We start from the raw sequence: 17482 nt of genomic DNA, 5'->3' as shown, positions 1-17482 counted from the left end.
TCTAGCAGCAGCCTCCGAGGTCCCCACTGTTTATTTGACACTGGTCAAATGTAGATCATCTCTTACCCTTTATTTCGTGATGATTTCCCTGCCAAGTGCGGCATCCTGGTGCCCTCCTTTCCACCCATACGCGTTGACTCGCAGGCTCAGTACAATCTGCTGTCAATCTTTTTGAGCTGCGAGATGCTCAGATGGTGAAGATTACTCCACTGTTGCTTCTAGCTCTTAGGTCTTCCCAAATGAGTACCTCCCTTTGAGCTCCTGATTTCGACCACCCCGCGTGTGTATTGTAGGGAGCAGGATTCTCGTTTTTAAAGAAAGCTGATATTGTATCCCACAAAGCTGCTTTCTGCCTGGACTGACCTCACAATCCTCCACTCCTCACCTTGACACCTACCTGTCGGCCTCACACTGAACCTAAGCAGTCACTGATCGTGTCTGTATATCAGCAACATGACAGCAGGGGGGCCCCCGTGGCTCACTGCTTTTGAAGACATGTTGAAATCATTTGTCTCTGCCTTGACACTCTCTAAGCTACAGGTGGTTCCAATTTTCAACTCGTGGCAGAAACCGTAAGCCGAGGAAGCAAATAACTGTTTCCATAAACTGTAGAAAAGAAACACTCTTCCGCTACCTAACTGTGAAAGGCTCAACTTGGTACTTCCATTAACTTTTGACCTTCTTTCTAAGAAACTCATAAGGAGAGGATTCAGTTTTTCTAAGGTGACTACTGAAGACTGGGGTAGTTTTTTTTAGCAGCAGTATTGGGACCAATTTCTTCAGTATACTGGGCTGGGTTGGCTTTCAGAATCTTTCCTGTTGTTATAGAGGCACATGTGAGTGGATTTCTAAGGATTCCATCCGGGTTATTCTTCTGCTTTGGTAACCCATCATTATCAAGATGGTTCAAACACAAGAGACATCACAGCTATCAGTTCTATTCCTTCATTCTAGAAACGTGTGTTAGCTAAAGACAGCAGCATGTTCCAGCACCGTCCAAATTAACTGGGGCATTCCCTCTTTGGCACGGGGAACACGTTCCTGGAAATGGGAGCACTAACTGTGTCGTCTTTTAGATCATGCTCCAGTGTTGCCAGGTGGTAGAGTTTTCTTCGAATCCTCTGAAGTTATAAAATGTCTCTGCCCCTGATTTCCTCCGGCCTCCAGCCATCCAACTGTTGAGAAATCATCTCAGACTGTGGCGTAGTTAGGGCACCTTCTGTAATGTCATAAAACTTACTCCGTTCCCTGATCATCTGCTGATCCTCACTCCTGTTTCCTGAACTCCTTCCTCAAAGGTGCTGCCAGTCCCCACAACACTCCCATTTTCACATTCTGCACGCTATTCTTCCTTTATTCCTTTGTGGCAGGCCTAGCGCCATCACTCACACACATTTTATTAGCCATTATGGGTCAAAACCGTCTCCCAGGGCACGAACTAAATTACAGAAAAATCGGTCACAGAGAAGTAAATAACACACTGCGAACTCACTCAGCTGAAGTAGTTCCCCACCTCCCACCGCAGCCCACGCCGCCATCTCTCACCTGGCTTATGGTACTAGCCTCCTAACTCATCTCCCTGAGGCTAGCCTTGCCCTTACCAGTTATTCTCTATGAGCAGCCAGGGTATTCCTTTAAAAATGATAGCCAGGTCACATCACTCTGCTCAAAATCCTCCAATGATTTCACTTTCGCTAAGAGTAAAACCTGAACTTGGCTTCACTCTCTTCAGGTCTGTGCTCCAATGTCACCTTAATGACAAAGCCTCCTCCAAGCACCCCACGTAAAAGAACAATTTCTCCACCCCCACCCCTGCACCACACTCCCAATTTCCCCAATCCTGCCCTTTTCCCCATCCACAGCACCTATCACCATATTGCATGTTATATATTTATTTGTATAATGTATAGCAGATGCTATTTTCCAAGATGGCCACAAGATTTCCCATTCCATGTACTTTTTTTACAATATGATGTTTCTACTACCCCCTTTGAGAGATGTTCTTCACACCCATTGAATCAAGGTGGGCCTGTAACTGTGGCGGAAGTGATACTATGTGACCTCTGAGGTTAGGTCGCAAAAAGCCGCACAATCTCAGCCTGGTCCTCTTAGAGCACGCAATCTTGGAACTCAGCCACTATGATATGAGGAAGCCCGGGCCACATCGAGAGGCCAACAGCCACCTGTTCTGGCCAACAGCCCCAGCTGCAGTCCGAGCCAACAGCCACCAACTTCCAGACGTTTGAGGAAGCTTTTGAGATGACTTCAGCCCCAGCCACTGTGTGAGACGCCACGTGAGCACGGCTTAGCTTAGCCTAATTGTCTCCCAGAACCATGAGAGATAATAATAAAACTGTTTTTGTTCTAAGCCACCAAGTTTTGGAGCCATTTGTTACTTAACAGTAGATATTGGAACAGTTTGTTTATGTGAATATTGCATATCTCTCCCAACTCGTGTGTTTCACGAGTTTAGGGATTTTGTTTGCTTTATTGTTGTATTCTCAGCACCTAGAACAGTGCCTGGCATATATGGCAAGTACTCAATAAATATTTGTTGAATGAATGGATGCAGGATGCATTTTCAGTATGGTGTGCCAGTGGTTTATTGGTCAACAGTACACAGTACAGTCTGCTGGGCTAGATCTCATTGGCAGAGAGCATAAGTTGGCATTTACCGCACGACAACATATATGTTTCAACAAGAATATTTCAGAGGCAAATAACATTATGATAAGTTATTACAATTACTTCAGGAAAGCATAAAATAGAATTAGAACTTAATGCAGAATTTGTCTTTTGTAGTTATTCCATAATCTTTCCATAGGCTTTTCCAGATCAGGTCTGGAAAGGCTTCAGAAGTATTTTCAAAAGGATTAGCGATTCTTTCAATTTCCAATAATGAAGTTCTCCCGAGAATGAATCCTTAAAATTACTCATATGTTTTTGGTATGAAATTAGGTGAAGCAGAATGAGAAATGGGCAAGCGTGTATACGGGCGCATGATTTGGAATGCTTACATCCACCGCCCATTTTCACAGTCTGGTCGTGTGAGTGGAGTGTGTACGTAAAAGAAGGAATGGGTATGATTCTGGGTCTCCCCAATATTGCGCCAATACTGTGATTTAGCCTTTGGCTTGGCGCACGTGGTTGTGGTTGCTTAAAGAGCAGCGACATCCTTAAACGTCCAAGGAAAATAACATTTTATCATCTCGGGAGAGAATAAAGGACATATTTTCTTGACTCCCTGGGAAAGAGGGTAGTTTTTGTTTGGGGAAAATAACAAGTGGACAGTGTTGCATGGACTAATCAATTTCTTTGGGCCAATCCATCTCAGCCTTGATTGAAGCAAAAAGCACAGATGTGAAGTCTATAGTTTCCTAGAATCGATTATCTTTGCCGAATCTATTCACAATGGTTTCAAAGCAGTTTCATGCAGTAGTCACCCTGATAAGCAATCATGTGTGACTTCTTTTCAGAATCCAGAAGGATTCAATATGGCCTTTAAAAGTTCTTCACTTATGGCCACTACCATAAGGCTACTTGGCCGAACGTCTCTTGAGGAAGAGTGCCATTTTGCTGCCTTTGTTCCAATGACAGTTGTTAGTGCCATTGGCCTTCACCATCTGGCCTGTGGCATCTTTTCCCCTCTTGATTAGGTACAAGCCTTGAGTGGAAAGTGGGGAGAATCCCAAAGTCTTCCCTGGAAAGTCCAGGCATGTGAACTGGGGAAGATTTCCTTTGGCAATCCCATTTTTCTAACCCAAATTTAGATATTACTTTTGAAGCTAATCATTCTTTATTTCATTTAAAAAAAAAAAAAATGTTTTTATTTATTTATTTATTTGCAGGCCCAGGCAAACTTGACTGGAAAAGAAGCCCGGGCAGGGGTTAGGATGAGCCCATGACGTGCCACGCGCCCCAACCAATGGCAAGGCCACGAAAAGGGGAGGGCGGAAGTGACGAGCCGTATCCCTCCGCGGGGCGAGAGGGTCGGTGGGGGGAGTCGGCGTCTCTCTCCCCCGCGCCAGCTCCCGTACACGGAGCCGCATTCCTTGGCCCCCCCACCCCCCTCCCTCGGGGCCCCCCCGCCCCCCTCGGGAAAAAAAATCCATCCCAAATCACTCGAACCCGAGGGAGGTCTCCTTGCACCCTCGGGGAGAGGAGCTTTCACGTTCCTCTTCTGCTCCCCGAGCCCCCGTCCCTCCCTGCTCCCACCCCTCCCGGCGCCGGGTGCAGGTCCCTTTAAGGCGACGGCGCCTTCCTCGGCAGACTACCGGCGGCGACGACCACGGGAGGTGAGTGAGCGAGCGAGCCTTCCCTCTCCCCACCCCCTTCTCCCGGGGGTTCCGTTATCTTTTCGCTCGGCGAGGCGTTTCCGAGGCGAGACAATGAGAGGGGGATGGGGCGGGCGGGCGCGCGAGGGGTGGGGGCGGGGGCCCGGGGCGCGCGCCCCCGCCCCCGGGAGTGGCGGCGCGGCGGCGGGCGCGGGGCGCGGCGCGCGAGCGCGTGTGTGAGTGCGTGCGCCCCGCGAGCCGCGGGAGCCGCGCGGCGGCCCGGCCCGGGGAGGCCCCTGCCTGCCGCCTGCCGGCGCCCCCGCCCCCCGGCGCCCGCCGCGGCGCGCGCGCGCGCACTCGCGCCCCACGGCCCCGCACACGCGACGTCCACACGCACGCCCGGCGCGGGGCGCCTCGGAGGAGTGGGCGGGCGCGGGCGCGGGCGCGGCGGCGGCGGCGGCGGCGGCGGCGGCCCGCCGGGGAGGGGCGCGGGGTGGCGGGAGGGGCGGGCGAGGCCGCGCGGAGGGGCGGCGGGGGTGACGGCCCCCGGTGTGGGGCGCCCGGCCCGCCCCCCCGCGCCCCGCGGGAGCAGTGGGGCGCTGTGTTGGAGCGCGAGGAGGGCCGGGAGTGATGGCTTAGCCGCTCCCGTGTTATGTAATCCCCACTCGGTCCAATGGTGCATCCCAAGCCCTGTGCGCCGCGGTGACTTTACCAAGTCGCCGCCTCCGGCCCTGCGATTTCTGCGGGATGGCGCTGTGATTTATAAAATGGGACGGGGCGGCGGGACCTTTATTTCCCGGCGATTATGCCCTGCCGCGGTGGGCGCCATGTTTATCCCGGGGACTATTTTCTCCCGAATCTTAGCCCCTACTGAAAAGAGGGGGTGTCGACGATCCACCTGCCTCCCCTCTCTGCGAGTTGTCCTGATTTTTCTTGTCCCGTTACACGCGGGACTCCCTCAAAGTGTTGATAACGCTGGACGTTTCTCTGGTCACTAGTCCTGGACATTCTTAGCTTTGAAAGAAGGTAGAGCTGAGAGAGCCTTGTAAATCTTTGAGCCCCATCTCATTTTTGAGGAGGAAACTGAGGTCCAAGTAGTACTAGCTCGGAACAGCCCTCCACTCTCACTTAGACACCGCCCACCGCAGCTCGAAACCTCACGGAGCGTACCAGCTCCGTTGGGGGGGTGTCTGTCAAACTACAGGAACCAGCAGAGTGATGACTCGGTATGAACAGGATGGAGTTTTACTCCCAAAGGAATTTTCTCGTCTGGATGGAGGGGAAAGAAGGGGGCGGGGAGGGCTGCTTGGCGAACGACGTTGACGCCACTATGGGTCTTGGGACTGGGGGTTAGACTCTGAGTTGGAAGCACTCAGCACAGTCGTTCCTAACTTCGGGGTGCATCAAAAGTGCCTAGGAGATTGCTGAAAGTGTAATGTGGGGGGGCCTCATCCCCAAGGCAGTTGGGGTGGTTTGGGGAAGGAGGTGTCCTCCTACGTGTTTAACGCGCTGTCTTTCAGCTGCGACTGATTAAGTTAATTACCACGTAGAGAATTATTGGTCTAGCATAAAGGTGCTCAAAATAGAATCTTAAAACAGAATTAAATTGCAATCTATGCCCTTGATTTCCTGCCTATTTCCTATGTTATGCTTGTAACATACCAGCTATGTTGGTGGTGTGTCTCCAGCGAAATAAACTAAGCAATGAAGACTCTTGGGACGAATGGGATTTGGTAGTGTCTCCACCCCACCCTGAGCCAGTGGTGTAACCTAGGAAAGCAGTTCTCAACGTGCAGTCCACCGACGCCCGGGGATCCCTTCAGACCCTTTCAGGGGGGCGGCGAGGTCACACTAAGGCACTGTTTATCGTCACTGACAGTCGCACCCATGGTCCAAAATCAATGCTAGGTTTAAACTACTGGTGGTGCCTTGTACGAAGCAAGGAAGTTCCTTGAGAATGTCCTTGATAAAGCAGTGAAAATGATTAATTTTATGAAATCTTAGCCCTTGGGTACATGTCTTTATTTTTTAAGACTCCGAGCACATGGGACGTATGCATAAAGCACCTATGCTGCTATCGAGGCATGATTGTTGTCATAAGGAAAAGCACTTGTGACATTTGAGTTGTGAACTGCTCGTTTCATGGAACAGCATGTTTATTTGAAAGAACAACTGACTGCAGTGTTTTACACTTGAGTGTTTGGCGGATGTTTTCTTGTAAATGAAGTGAGCTCGTCACTTTGAGGAAAATAATTGACAGTATTTGTTATCGATGATAAAAATTTGAGAGTGAAAATTAGAATTCGTAAAAAGTTGACATCTCAAGTTTGACAGCTTCCTAGTATTTAAGACTTTTCTTGTAACAATGTTAATGACTGATTTTTTTAATGTGTAATAAAATATGTCAACATTAAGAAGATAGCATAACTCAGTAAATATGTTTTTTCAAATGACCAATGCGTGATGTTTCAGAATCACCATAGGTAAAAAAATATTTCAAAGTGCGAGATACACCAGTGGATTGTAATACAGCAAAGTAAGAAAAGTTTGTTAGTAGGGTTTCAGAGTCCAAGATTGCAAAAGTCCTTTAAGAACCTACCATTTGTTGAGTTATCGTATTGTATCAATGTACACAGTTATCTGAAAAGGTTTTTAGAATATCTTCTTTCCTGCTTTCTGCGTGATACCAGGTGATTTTCATTATATACCTGAATGCAGAAGCAGCTACGAGACTCCAACTGCCTTCTGTTGAGCTAGACGTAAAAGATGGGCAAAAAAATGCAAAATGGTGTTACTCTCCTGCTACTTTGGGGAAAAAAATAGTATTTTCTAATTGAAAATGTTATGTTAACATGTAATGGGTTTTTAAAAATGTATTGATAAGTATTCAAATTTTTCCTGTTTTAATTTCTAAATGGTAAATAGCACCAGCTCAATCTACATAAAAGCTCTTTGAAGAGTGTAGAGGTTCCAAGACCAAAAAAATTTTAGAATCTGCCCTATGCTGCTGCTCCTGAGATCATCCAAATCCGCCTCCATTTAGGAATATCTGGCGAATTTACAAATGTTAGCTGGAGTTAATAATAGAAGAGGCAGTAACTCGGGAAAGAATTCTAGATCAGAAAAGCTTGGTTTGAATCCTGGTTGGGACATTTATTAACAGTAAGCTTGGACAAGTTACTTGTCTCTCCGAACCTTCGTTGTGACACCTCATTTGCCAAATGTAGTACTTAGGGCATAAAATTGTGGAAAGTCATTGAAATAATGAATGTGAAGTGCATAATAATGCCTGGCCATATCACAGGAAAATTAAGTATATTTCCAGACAATGTTCGAGTCTTTATTCTCCATATATGTCTTTTTGTTGAGGTGGAGATTTCTGATTTAAATTCTGATTAAAACCCTTAGAGCTGGTTAGTTCTTTTGTTGTGACAATATGGTAATATTTGGATAGATTCTTGGGCATTTTGGTTTGTTGATATTAAGCCATATCCACAAAAACAGTTTTAGACGTAACTCAGGGGAGGAGTGAAGGGAAATAGACTAGAGAATTGCTCGTATTTAGCAGAGTTAAATGCAGTCGAGGGAGCAGAAGGGAAATTTAGACAGCAGACAACTGTCAGTGAAGAAAAAAGGAGCTTTTTCTTGGGAATGGGACTCCTGAATATTAAACCCTTAAAAAATAGGGAACGTATTGCTCACTTTAGTTGTTGTTTTAGTAAACAGCACATTACTAATATTCGGGCACTTCTTGATAGGTTTGCTGCCAGAGAAATGGGAGATAGTTTGTGTACGTTAGGTTATCAGATAGCATATTAGCTATGTCCTCAAGACTGTTTAAGAACCCATGGTGAACACTGTATGTACCAGAGCCTGCGAAGGACAAAATGCACCATGCAAAGGATTGGATGAGTAAAAGCTTCTTATTACAGGTTTAACAATAATTTGTTTTACAGTCATATTAAAGATTCGGCCCTATAGGTTTTCTGAAATTAATCCTCTTTAAAGCCAAAAGTTGAGGTAACTTGAAAATAAATGCCAGTTGTTTTGAGGATTATTGTTTATTTCTCACCCTGGAGCCAAGAGACTGGTATTTTTAAAAATTTTGTTTGTTTTTGGAAACATTTTTCGTGTTCCAAATGTTCTTTTCTTTTATCTTGGTTTATGGGCGGGTATGTACTAGCAGTGAATTGAAAATGTTAGATTCTGAATTCTTCCTGGAATTTACAGCTATGAGAGCATCAGACAAATTAGAGGAATTCAAAGTTTCAAGAGCCAAATCTGCCTGGGGACTTCGGCAGAAAACATGTTTTCCTAATCTTTGAGATGAAGATAAGTCAACATTTGCTGCCCGTTAATACCTTAAAAGTAAACTGACAGGTACATCTGTGGGATTCTTTTTGCTGCTTTTAAATAACATCGTTTGTAAAGCATCTCGGTGTCTCTCTGTGTCAATTATGTAGCCTTTTACTGACTGTCTGATTATATAAGACCTGAGCAGAAAGTACACTACCGTATTTGTCAGCATTTAAGGTACACTCCAAGCCTCCCTAGAAAGTATGTATTTGGTACACCCGTGTTATGAATGGAAGGATGAGTGACAAATCCTTAAAAGACTACAAGAATTGCTAATAGTCCTGTGGGAGCTGCAGTGTTGAGGGAAGCCCACTGAGTGCACAGAAATCACGTTACTAGTACAGTTACTGCTGTAAAATACAGAAGCCATGTAGGATGCCAAGCTGTCAAATAATGGATTGGATTAATGGCAGATGGTGGGGTCCGTCTCATCTTAGGGGGCCTGCTGCCTGGACGGCCTGCGTAACCCACCTTAGCTTCATTCCTTTTTTCCAATATTATTTATTATGCTACATCTTAAGATATGTGTACATACAGTCTGTGTGAAAATTGCTTCTAGAAGTAACAAATTAACAGAAAATTCAACAAACGAGGCTGCCAGTTTGATTTAGTAAATGGCAAAAAAAGATAACGACAGTCTATGGTAGTATAAAATATTGCAACCAAAATATGAGTAGGTAGTTTCCCTCCAGCCTTTTTCCCCCCAGTTTCAGCTTCGTTGAGGTGTAATTGACATATAAAATTTTAAGGTGTTTAAAGTGTAGGTTACGGCGATTTCGTACACGTGTACATTGTGAAAGGGTTCCGCCATCTAGCCAACACATCCATCACCTCGCGTTTATCCTCCCCCACGCTTTTTTTTTGCTGAAAATATTTAAGTTCTGGCTTAGCAAATTTTAATTATGTGATAGTGTTTATCAGCTGTAGTTACCATGTTTTACATCAGATCCTTGGACCTTGTTTATCTGATCCCCCAGCTTTTTATTAAGAAAATTTCATGCATGTAAAAAAGGTGCAAGAATACTATGAGGAGTACCTATACCACCTAGACACAACGATTTTTAACATGTTGGCATATCGGATGTCCATAAGAAAATGCCACAATATATGTATATTTGCCAAACCACTTAAAGGTCATAGTCATGACACTTTCTAACATGACACTAAACATTTCATGCATTCGCTAGCAATAAACATATTCTCCTACGTAGCTCTAATATCATTAGCCTTTCTAAGAAAATTAAAAATGATTCTCAAATGTCATGTAGGATCTACAAGCATACCTCAGAGGTATTGCCAGTTTGCTTCCAGACTATCTTAAACAAAGGGAATCACAAATTTTTTTGGTTTCCCAGTGCATATATATAAAAGTTATATTTATACTATACTGTAGTCTGTTATTAAGTGCAGTAACGTATGTCCTTAAAAAGTGTGCATGCCTTAATTAAAAATACTTTCTTACTTAAAAATCTACTCATCACCTGAGCCTGTTGGAAAATGGCACCAGTAGGCTTGCTTAATCTTCTGTATGTAGAAAACTTACCTGCAAAGCACGATAGAATGAGGTTTGCCTGTAGTCTGTGTTCAGATGTTTTAGTTGTCTCTCGAATGTCATTTATAGCTTTTTTATGAACCCGAATTCAATAAAGGTTCAGTTGTTGCATTTTGTTATGTCTCTATATTTTCTTTTAATCTAGTTTGGTCTTCTCAGGGTGTGTGTGTGGGTGTGTGTGTGTGTGAGACATTTTTAAAGAGACCGCGTCTTATATTCTGTATTATGCATTTGTCTGATGCATTTGTCTGATAATTTTTTATAGAATGTCCCACCTGGATTTATCTCATTCTTTTCCTTGTGGTGCTACTTATTCCTCTATTGATGTATTTCCTATAAACTGGAAGTTAAACGCTCACTTTGATTTAGAGTAAACATTGTCAGTGGCTTTTCACAAAAGAACAGGTACAGACCAAAGAGCCGATGACAGGTAGAGTTTAGATTATTGGTTAATGTTTTTCTGTTTAAACTTATTACCCATAACACTGTTGGCTTTTGAGATACAGAACTACTTTTAAAACTTTAAGTTCAAGTATATCAATAAGACTTTAAGGAAGAACACAGATAGATTTGCATCATGGTGTTTGTTCCCTGCCCTCTGAGAAAACGATTCAGAAGTTGAAGAGGCAACAAGGGTCGATATATTTTAAGAAAAACAACCCATAGGGGAATTTTAAAGGGATCACAACCAGATATTTTAGAAATGGCGATTAGATTAAAGGTCTCTGGGAAATTATTTTCACAAAAATTACTCACCAGTCAATACTGATAGTATGAATACTGGTAGTAAGAATACTGGTAGTAACCATAATTTGGGTTAACGTCATGATGCTTCAGGTTTATGAGGAGAAATCGTGTAGTTGGGCAAGAATGAGAATGGCACAGAAGTCATGACCATGAGGATAAAATCAAGTTTCACAGGGAGATGATTGTAGGGTGACGCAACCTAGATGTATATGAGTTTTATAGAAATGTTTTTACTGGGGAAGATGTAACCATTTGAACTATTTATAAGACCTGGCCCCACTTTTCTGTTGCAGAAAGGATAAGTATTTTAAAAAGTAATGATAGCTCTTTATGGATAGAATGTGGGATGATTTTTTAAAAAGTTTTCCCCTTCAGAAGATGGATTCTGTTTGATCAGTGTTTCTCATTTTGGCACTGTTGACATTTTGAGCCGGGTAAGTCCCTGGCGGGCCTGAGCAGTGTAGGATGTTTAATATCCCAGCCACTACCACTGGATAGATGCGAGGAGCATCCTCCCCCGCCTCCTCCCCTAGATGCGACTACCAAAGATGTCTCCAGAAGTCGCCAGACGTCTTCTGGGGCCAGAGTACCCCTGTCCAGTATCACCGAGTTGAGTAAAACCCACTGGCAGGTGTGGAGATGCGTTCGTGATGTCCTTGATGCACTAGGTTCCCCGTCGTATAACTGTGGAGTCCAGGTCCCCTCTGCAGGTGTGCTGTCCAACTCGGCCTGTGCCTGGTGTGTGTTGGAGAACACGGGAAGGCGATGAAAGTTTTTAGCTCTATTGGAGGTTTTGCCGAAGGTAGAAATGAGCCCTTCAGTTGTAAGCCTTCCGCTTTATCTGCTCCCCATCCCCACCTCCCAGTTTGCTTGGAAAACAACTTTGTTGGCTGTGTGCTGTGGATAAAGTTCCTGTTAGGAGTAGTTGAGAAATTTGGTATCTTTGAAGTGATCCATGTCTATATCTTGACATTCAAGGAGAGAGAGTTTTTCAGAGTAGTTCCTTGCTGAAGAACTTGATTAAACGAAGTGTGTCCTCTTTGTTAACTTTTGATTGCCCTTAAAAATTTTAAACTCTGTAAAAATTCTGCCAATCAGGAAAATGATCTAGGCATCTTGTTACAGGAAGGGAAAGGAAATACATACAATTGAGACAGGGTAAGAGAGGAAGTAATGAGAACTTTTAAGTAAATATAAGACTGAAACATCTCAAGAATTTCAGGGGAAATATAATTTTAAGTTTCTAAGACAAATATTTGTGGATGTGGAATTTTTCTGCCAAATGACATAGGAGTGAAATTGAAGATAGCTGACTAATGGTTGATATGGAGATAAGTTTCTATTTAAAATGAGAAGAAAGGCCCCTAGCATCTAGACTGTGGCTTTGGAATAGCATTCCTCGCCAAAAGGAATGTGAGCTCCTTGGAAAAATGGCTGATTCTAGGTCTGGAGCAGGAAATGTGTGAGATGAGCCTGGAGCATCTTGTATATCAGATAGCGAGGGTTTTATCAGACACTAGAAAGGGTTCTGTCCAGGACTCAGGAGCCGACTGGAGAAGTTCTCTCTGGCCAAAATAGCACACTTTGAGTTATCAGTAAAGATAACTGCAGTGGATCAAGATATGTCAAGTGTGTTTAAGTCTGTGATATAACAATAGTTTAAGAACAAGCTATTGGTCACTTTAGAGAAATGCTTGTACAGTGACTCATTATTTTGAAAACTGGTAAAATAAAGGGCAAGAATCAATACAGAAGAATCAAGACGTTTGCTTTATGAACTGCATCACTGGGTGACCAAATAGTAGATTTGTTTCTGTTTTTGTTTTTTTAAGAGAAGTGTTCCAGTTAAGGAAGGATGATAGATTTAGAATGACTGGATCCAGACTTTGAGCACGCCTCCTGATGTAAGAAAATACCCCCCTTAAATGTGGCGTTGGTGGGAGAGGGTTCAGCCTGCATCTAATCACGCCTTTAGCGCCAGCTGTCAGTTTCAGGGTATACAGGGGACAGAAGCATACAAATTGCCAGGGGAAAAAAGATGAAGATATATGTCGAGAGACTTAAGAAACTTATTAGATAATCATAACTATGGATCCTTATTTGGATCCTAATTCAGATAAACGTTTGAAAGTTGGTGTTAGAATTTAAAATTCGAATGTTGGCTAAGATAGTTAATATTAAGAGACTATCAGTTTTTTAGGCATGTAATGATACTCTTTTTTTTTTTTTTTGGTGTATAATCTTTTCAAGTCCTCATGTTTTAGAGCTACATGCCAAAATATTTATGAATGTGATATTAGAGATTAACAGGGAGGAGAGAGGGCATAGCTGAAACAAGATTGATTTTGAGTTGATAATGTTTGAAGCTGGATGATGGATACATGTCTGACTATTTATAATTAAAATTTATATCTCATTTTAAAATAGAAGATAGTCTACGGTCATGCCACCCCGAATGTGCCCAATCTCATCTGATCTCGGAAGCTAAGCAGGGTCGGGCCTGGTTAGTACTTGGATGAGAGAGACCACCTAGGAAGACCAGGTGCTGTAGGCATTAAAAAATAAAATAAAATAGCAGAAAAAGGAATCACTACGTCTTCATTTAGAGACACATAGTTGTAACATGATGGAAGTTTGGTTACATTATGAATCTTAAATTTACTGTCCATCCAAGTTTTACTCTTGATGCAGCACTGTGTTCCCGTTTGCTGGCCTTTAATTTCTCAAATGCACATTTTTACCTGGCAGTTTCTCAGAAGAAATGAAAATGACTCTAATTTGAGTAAGGATTGAATTGTTTGTTTTTTAGTGTGAGAGGTATCTGAGTCTGTGGGTACATTTATCTTTGATAGCAAAATAATAGGCAAGAAAAGAAGTTTTTGTGTTTTTTTTTTTTTCCTGTGAGAAATTAAGTTAAAGGTTTGGTTTGGAAGGAGGTTAAACATGCATAGAATGATAGTTTGGGGAGATCTGTACATTTTAGTACTGCATATATGTAATTCCTGTCTTCTTCGATCAAAAGTAGTTGAAAGGCCATGGACCACTTGAAAGACCACAGAGAATGAGGGCGTTTCTTGAGCATCTTGGTGGAGATGCTGAACAGCATTTCATCATATTAGTGACGATTTCTTTTTAATAACTGGAAAACTACAGGCAGGATGCTCAATTTGCATTTTTCCATTTTTAATGTCTGTGAAGTATTTAGGTTGATACCTCTGTTGTGGTCTGTCTTTTCAATGGAGTTAAACTTTTGGACTCTGAGCAGTAGGTGCTGGAATGAACAGAATGATCACATTCTGAGGTAAGAGTCTAGATCAGAATTGAGGACTAACTGAAAACTTAGTTTTTCTGTCTTTCAGAGATGTTTTGGGTGTAAGTCTGTGAAGTATGCTCAGTTGCAGAGTTAATTATTTTCTAGGTTCGCAAGCCTTATTGGTTAATTCCCTCTCATTCTCTGTAAAAAAAAAACTTGAAAAATAGTCCGTAAGTTGAATTTTCTTTACATTCGGAATCTTTTAATTTACATTGGTTGTCTTGACAAAGCATTTACCTGAGGAGTTTTTTTTTCTCACCTGAAAAAAAACAAGTTAGAACGCAAACATCCTTCTCTGCTGTCTTTCCAAAGTCCACCCTTTCCACTCTTTCTGTTTCTCAGAGTGTCTTTTTCATGGGAGGTATAACAGTTTGATGTCAGGTGGAAGAAGCTTTCACTATTATTAAAATTCATTATTTCATGGATTTCTACTTCTTAAAGCTGAAGGAAAGTTTTGTACAGACTGCTCAGCATTTGTGTAGTTTGCTTGCAGCTGGTGAGAGCTGAAAGGTCCTTGAAAACCATCTGTGGAGGTTATCCACGGCTGAGACTCGGCTGAGACTCGTTCTGCCGGGTGTTTGATGTTTCTGCGTCAATCCTTTGTTAGTCATCTCTTGGCCATGGCTCTCCACAGAGAACAGTGTATAAAATTAAGTAGTCAGGGGAAAAGGTGAGAGTGTTATCTTTTTCTGTGGAACTAAACTGCAACATACAGAATGTGTTGTGTAATCTTGGCTCAAAGAATGACTGTGATGGATTTGGTTTCTTTTCAATTCAGTTTGTCTAGCATTTTTTTATACATGTAAATTAAACATGAAACTAAGAAAATTTAAGTTGATACTTTAGATCTTTCTTTCCCTGCTCATTCCTTCTCCCCTCTGTGGTTTTGGAAAGACGGAAGTAATTACAGTAGGACGTTAGAAACCACTTGGTGTCAAGTTAAGCACTTTACCTATTAAACCGTGGACACCTGGCTGTGGCTTGCTAACTCGCTGGGGCATCGCCTGGGTGTTTTAAATTTTCAAGGGAACTGCGCCATCTGTTGGGCATCTTACAAAGTAATGCCGTCAGTCGTATGGTTGGTGGTTGCGTTTTCTTTTTGGCTTGGGATGCGGTGGAAATTTTAACCGAAATACTAAGGGCACGCAGAACCTTTGCATTCAACGGTTTTGTTTGAACATTGAGCAGTGGTGCCACTCTCATTCCAAGACAAAGAAATTGACCTTTAGTCAGGCGATTTTGAGGGCAATAGCAATAGCTTTTTGTTTGCATTGCAGAGATGTAGGCTTTATTCTTAAATAAAGGTTTCAAGTTAAAGGTCAATTCCAAAATCATGGTGGAGTGAGTAAAAGGCAGTAGTAGGGATGGGACTAGATAGAGTGTGACAAGTGAGGTTCTCATCTTGGGTACGAAGTTTAAGAGATTACAAAAAGGCTCAGTAATAAAAATTGATAGTGTTTTAACATCATTTTTCGAAGATCAATATTAATGCAAAAAATTCATAATGAAATACCAGTTTTAATAAAGACAGGATCCAACCCTGCATTTGCATGATTCATCATACCTAATCCCAGCCCTAGGTATTACAGATTCAGTTTTTATAATCCTAATTATTGAAGAATTTGCTGTGGATTCTTCCACAAATTTTTTTCAAGAATAAAGGTTATAATTCTGGATCCTCGGAAATAGGAGGGTTGGGGAAATGGTAGAGGGAGCACAAGGGGTAGGTTACCAGCAAATTCAAGAATGTGATTCTGTATTTCGTATAAAACAATTTCTTCCATTCCAAGGTCAGCATCTCATTTAATCTCTCTTCCCGTAGCATGGCGGACACCGACCTGTTCATGGAGTGTGAGGAGGAGGAGCTGGAGCCGTGGCAGAAAATCAGTGATGTCATCGAGGACTCTGTAGTCGAAGATTATAATTCAGTGGATAAAACTACTACAGGTAACAGAAACTCTTTTGGTTTTACAGTGTTTAAATCAACTCAGTTGAATGGCATTTTTGCTGAGAAAGCGTGAGGTGGGAAAGATCCAGGGACGGCCCCTCACGGCACTGGTGCGACCTTTATCTTCCCCGCTCTAACCTGTAAGGGCTTCAGTTTCCTCTAGGGTAACGCTAGAAACAGTGTATTTGAGTCAATAAAAACATTGAGAGTCGTGTTAACCGATGTTTACCAAACATCCAGCAGCCCTCTTACCAAATGCCGTGTGACCCAGAGCGCAGTGCTGGTGAGTGTCTGCTCGTTTATGGACCCGGTCAAAGCAGGGTCCTGTAGTCTCGGGCTTTGCCGGTTCTTTCTTCTTTCACTTGAACTTGGTTTCATTTGTGAGCTGTGAGAATTTGCTTTGTGTCTGCCTTCATGGACGGTTTATAAACTTAGGCTTATTAGCTTCTCTTTCAAGAAGGCGATGTCGCAGGGTAAAGTTCTAGATTGCCCTGAACTCAAAGTGGGTGGTAGTCCCCCCCAAATTATACCTGTTGCTCTCTGTTTTTCTCTTCCTTGTTTTGGGACCTGAAGATAGCATTGCTTTGGGCTGAAACAGGGCAAAATTCAGGGTCTTGTTGCCGGCTTTCTGTGCATGGTTAGGAATATCAGTTGCGGTTTACTTGTGTTGTATAAACAGTACATTAAAATCCTGGTTCCGTGAGCTCATGGTTTAACTTAATCAGGAAATTTGAGACAAAGAATGCATTGCATCTAATTGGTGGAGAGAGGGACAAGGAGGAGGAGAAACCAGATGAACAGTTGGATTTCTGAATAAAGCAGGAAACTGGTTGTAGAGACCTACAAGATGAAGAGGGAAGATTACAACAGTATCCTTCATTGTCATCTGTCCCTGCCTCCAAGTGACCGTACCTCCGCTTCCCCACAGTGTCCGTGAGCCAGCAGCCAGCCGCGGCCCCAGTGCCCATCGCTGCCCATGCTTCTGTTGCTGGCCACCTCTCTACATCCACCACCGTTAGTAGCAGCGGGGCACAGAACAGCGACAGTACAAAGAAGACTCTCGTCACACTAATTGCCAACAACAATGGTAAGTGGGCTTGTTGGGAAATTCTTTCTGGGTCAGAGGGGCACGAGAATAAAAACAGTCTTAGGAACAGCCCCGCCTGATGTGGCTCTAGCTGGAGAGCAGTTTAGTAAGGACGCCCTGGGGAGGCGACTCAGAGGCGGAGCTGTTCCTCCTGCGTGAGTGCTGAATCACACCTGTGATTAAGTCAGCGCAGCCGATTCTGGCT

The 17482-nt window shown here is 43.2% G+C and overlaps 1 protein-coding gene and 1 pseudogene across 7 annotated transcripts in view; both read left to right on the top strand.

Moving 5' to 3' along the window:
* Positions 1-3971: 3971 nt before the first annotated feature.
* POGZ (pogo transposable element derived with ZNF domain) overlaps positions 3972-17482 on the top strand; it is a 39888-nt gene continuing 26377 nt past the window's right edge. For 2 of the 7 annotated variants that reach the window (XM_039841610.1, XM_039841612.1), the window contains exons 1-3: positions 4893-5500; positions 16065-16189; positions 17119-17277. In XM_039841610.1, the coding sequence (XP_039697544.1) occupies positions 5493-5500; positions 16065-16189; positions 17119-17277 (292 nt within the window). In that variant the 5' untranslated portion in view covers positions 4893-5492. Of the gene's footprint in view, positions 4296-4892; positions 5501-16064; positions 16190-17114; positions 17278-17482 lie in introns of those variants that run through there. The other 5 variants (XM_039841616.1, XM_039841615.1, XM_039841611.1 and 2 more) reach the window with 4 other exon arrangements.
* On the top strand, positions 13363-13483 carry LOC120585363 (uncharacterized; annotated as a pseudogene).

This window comes from Pteropus medius, unplaced genomic scaffold (genome assembly GCF_902729225.1).
Source record: "Pteropus medius unplaced genomic scaffold, Ma_sr-lr_union100, whole genome shotgun sequence".
Classification (NCBI taxonomy): domain Eukaryota; kingdom Metazoa; phylum Chordata; class Mammalia; order Chiroptera; family Pteropodidae; genus Pteropus; species Pteropus medius.
This window is presented reverse-complemented; position numbering and strand designations above follow the sequence as displayed.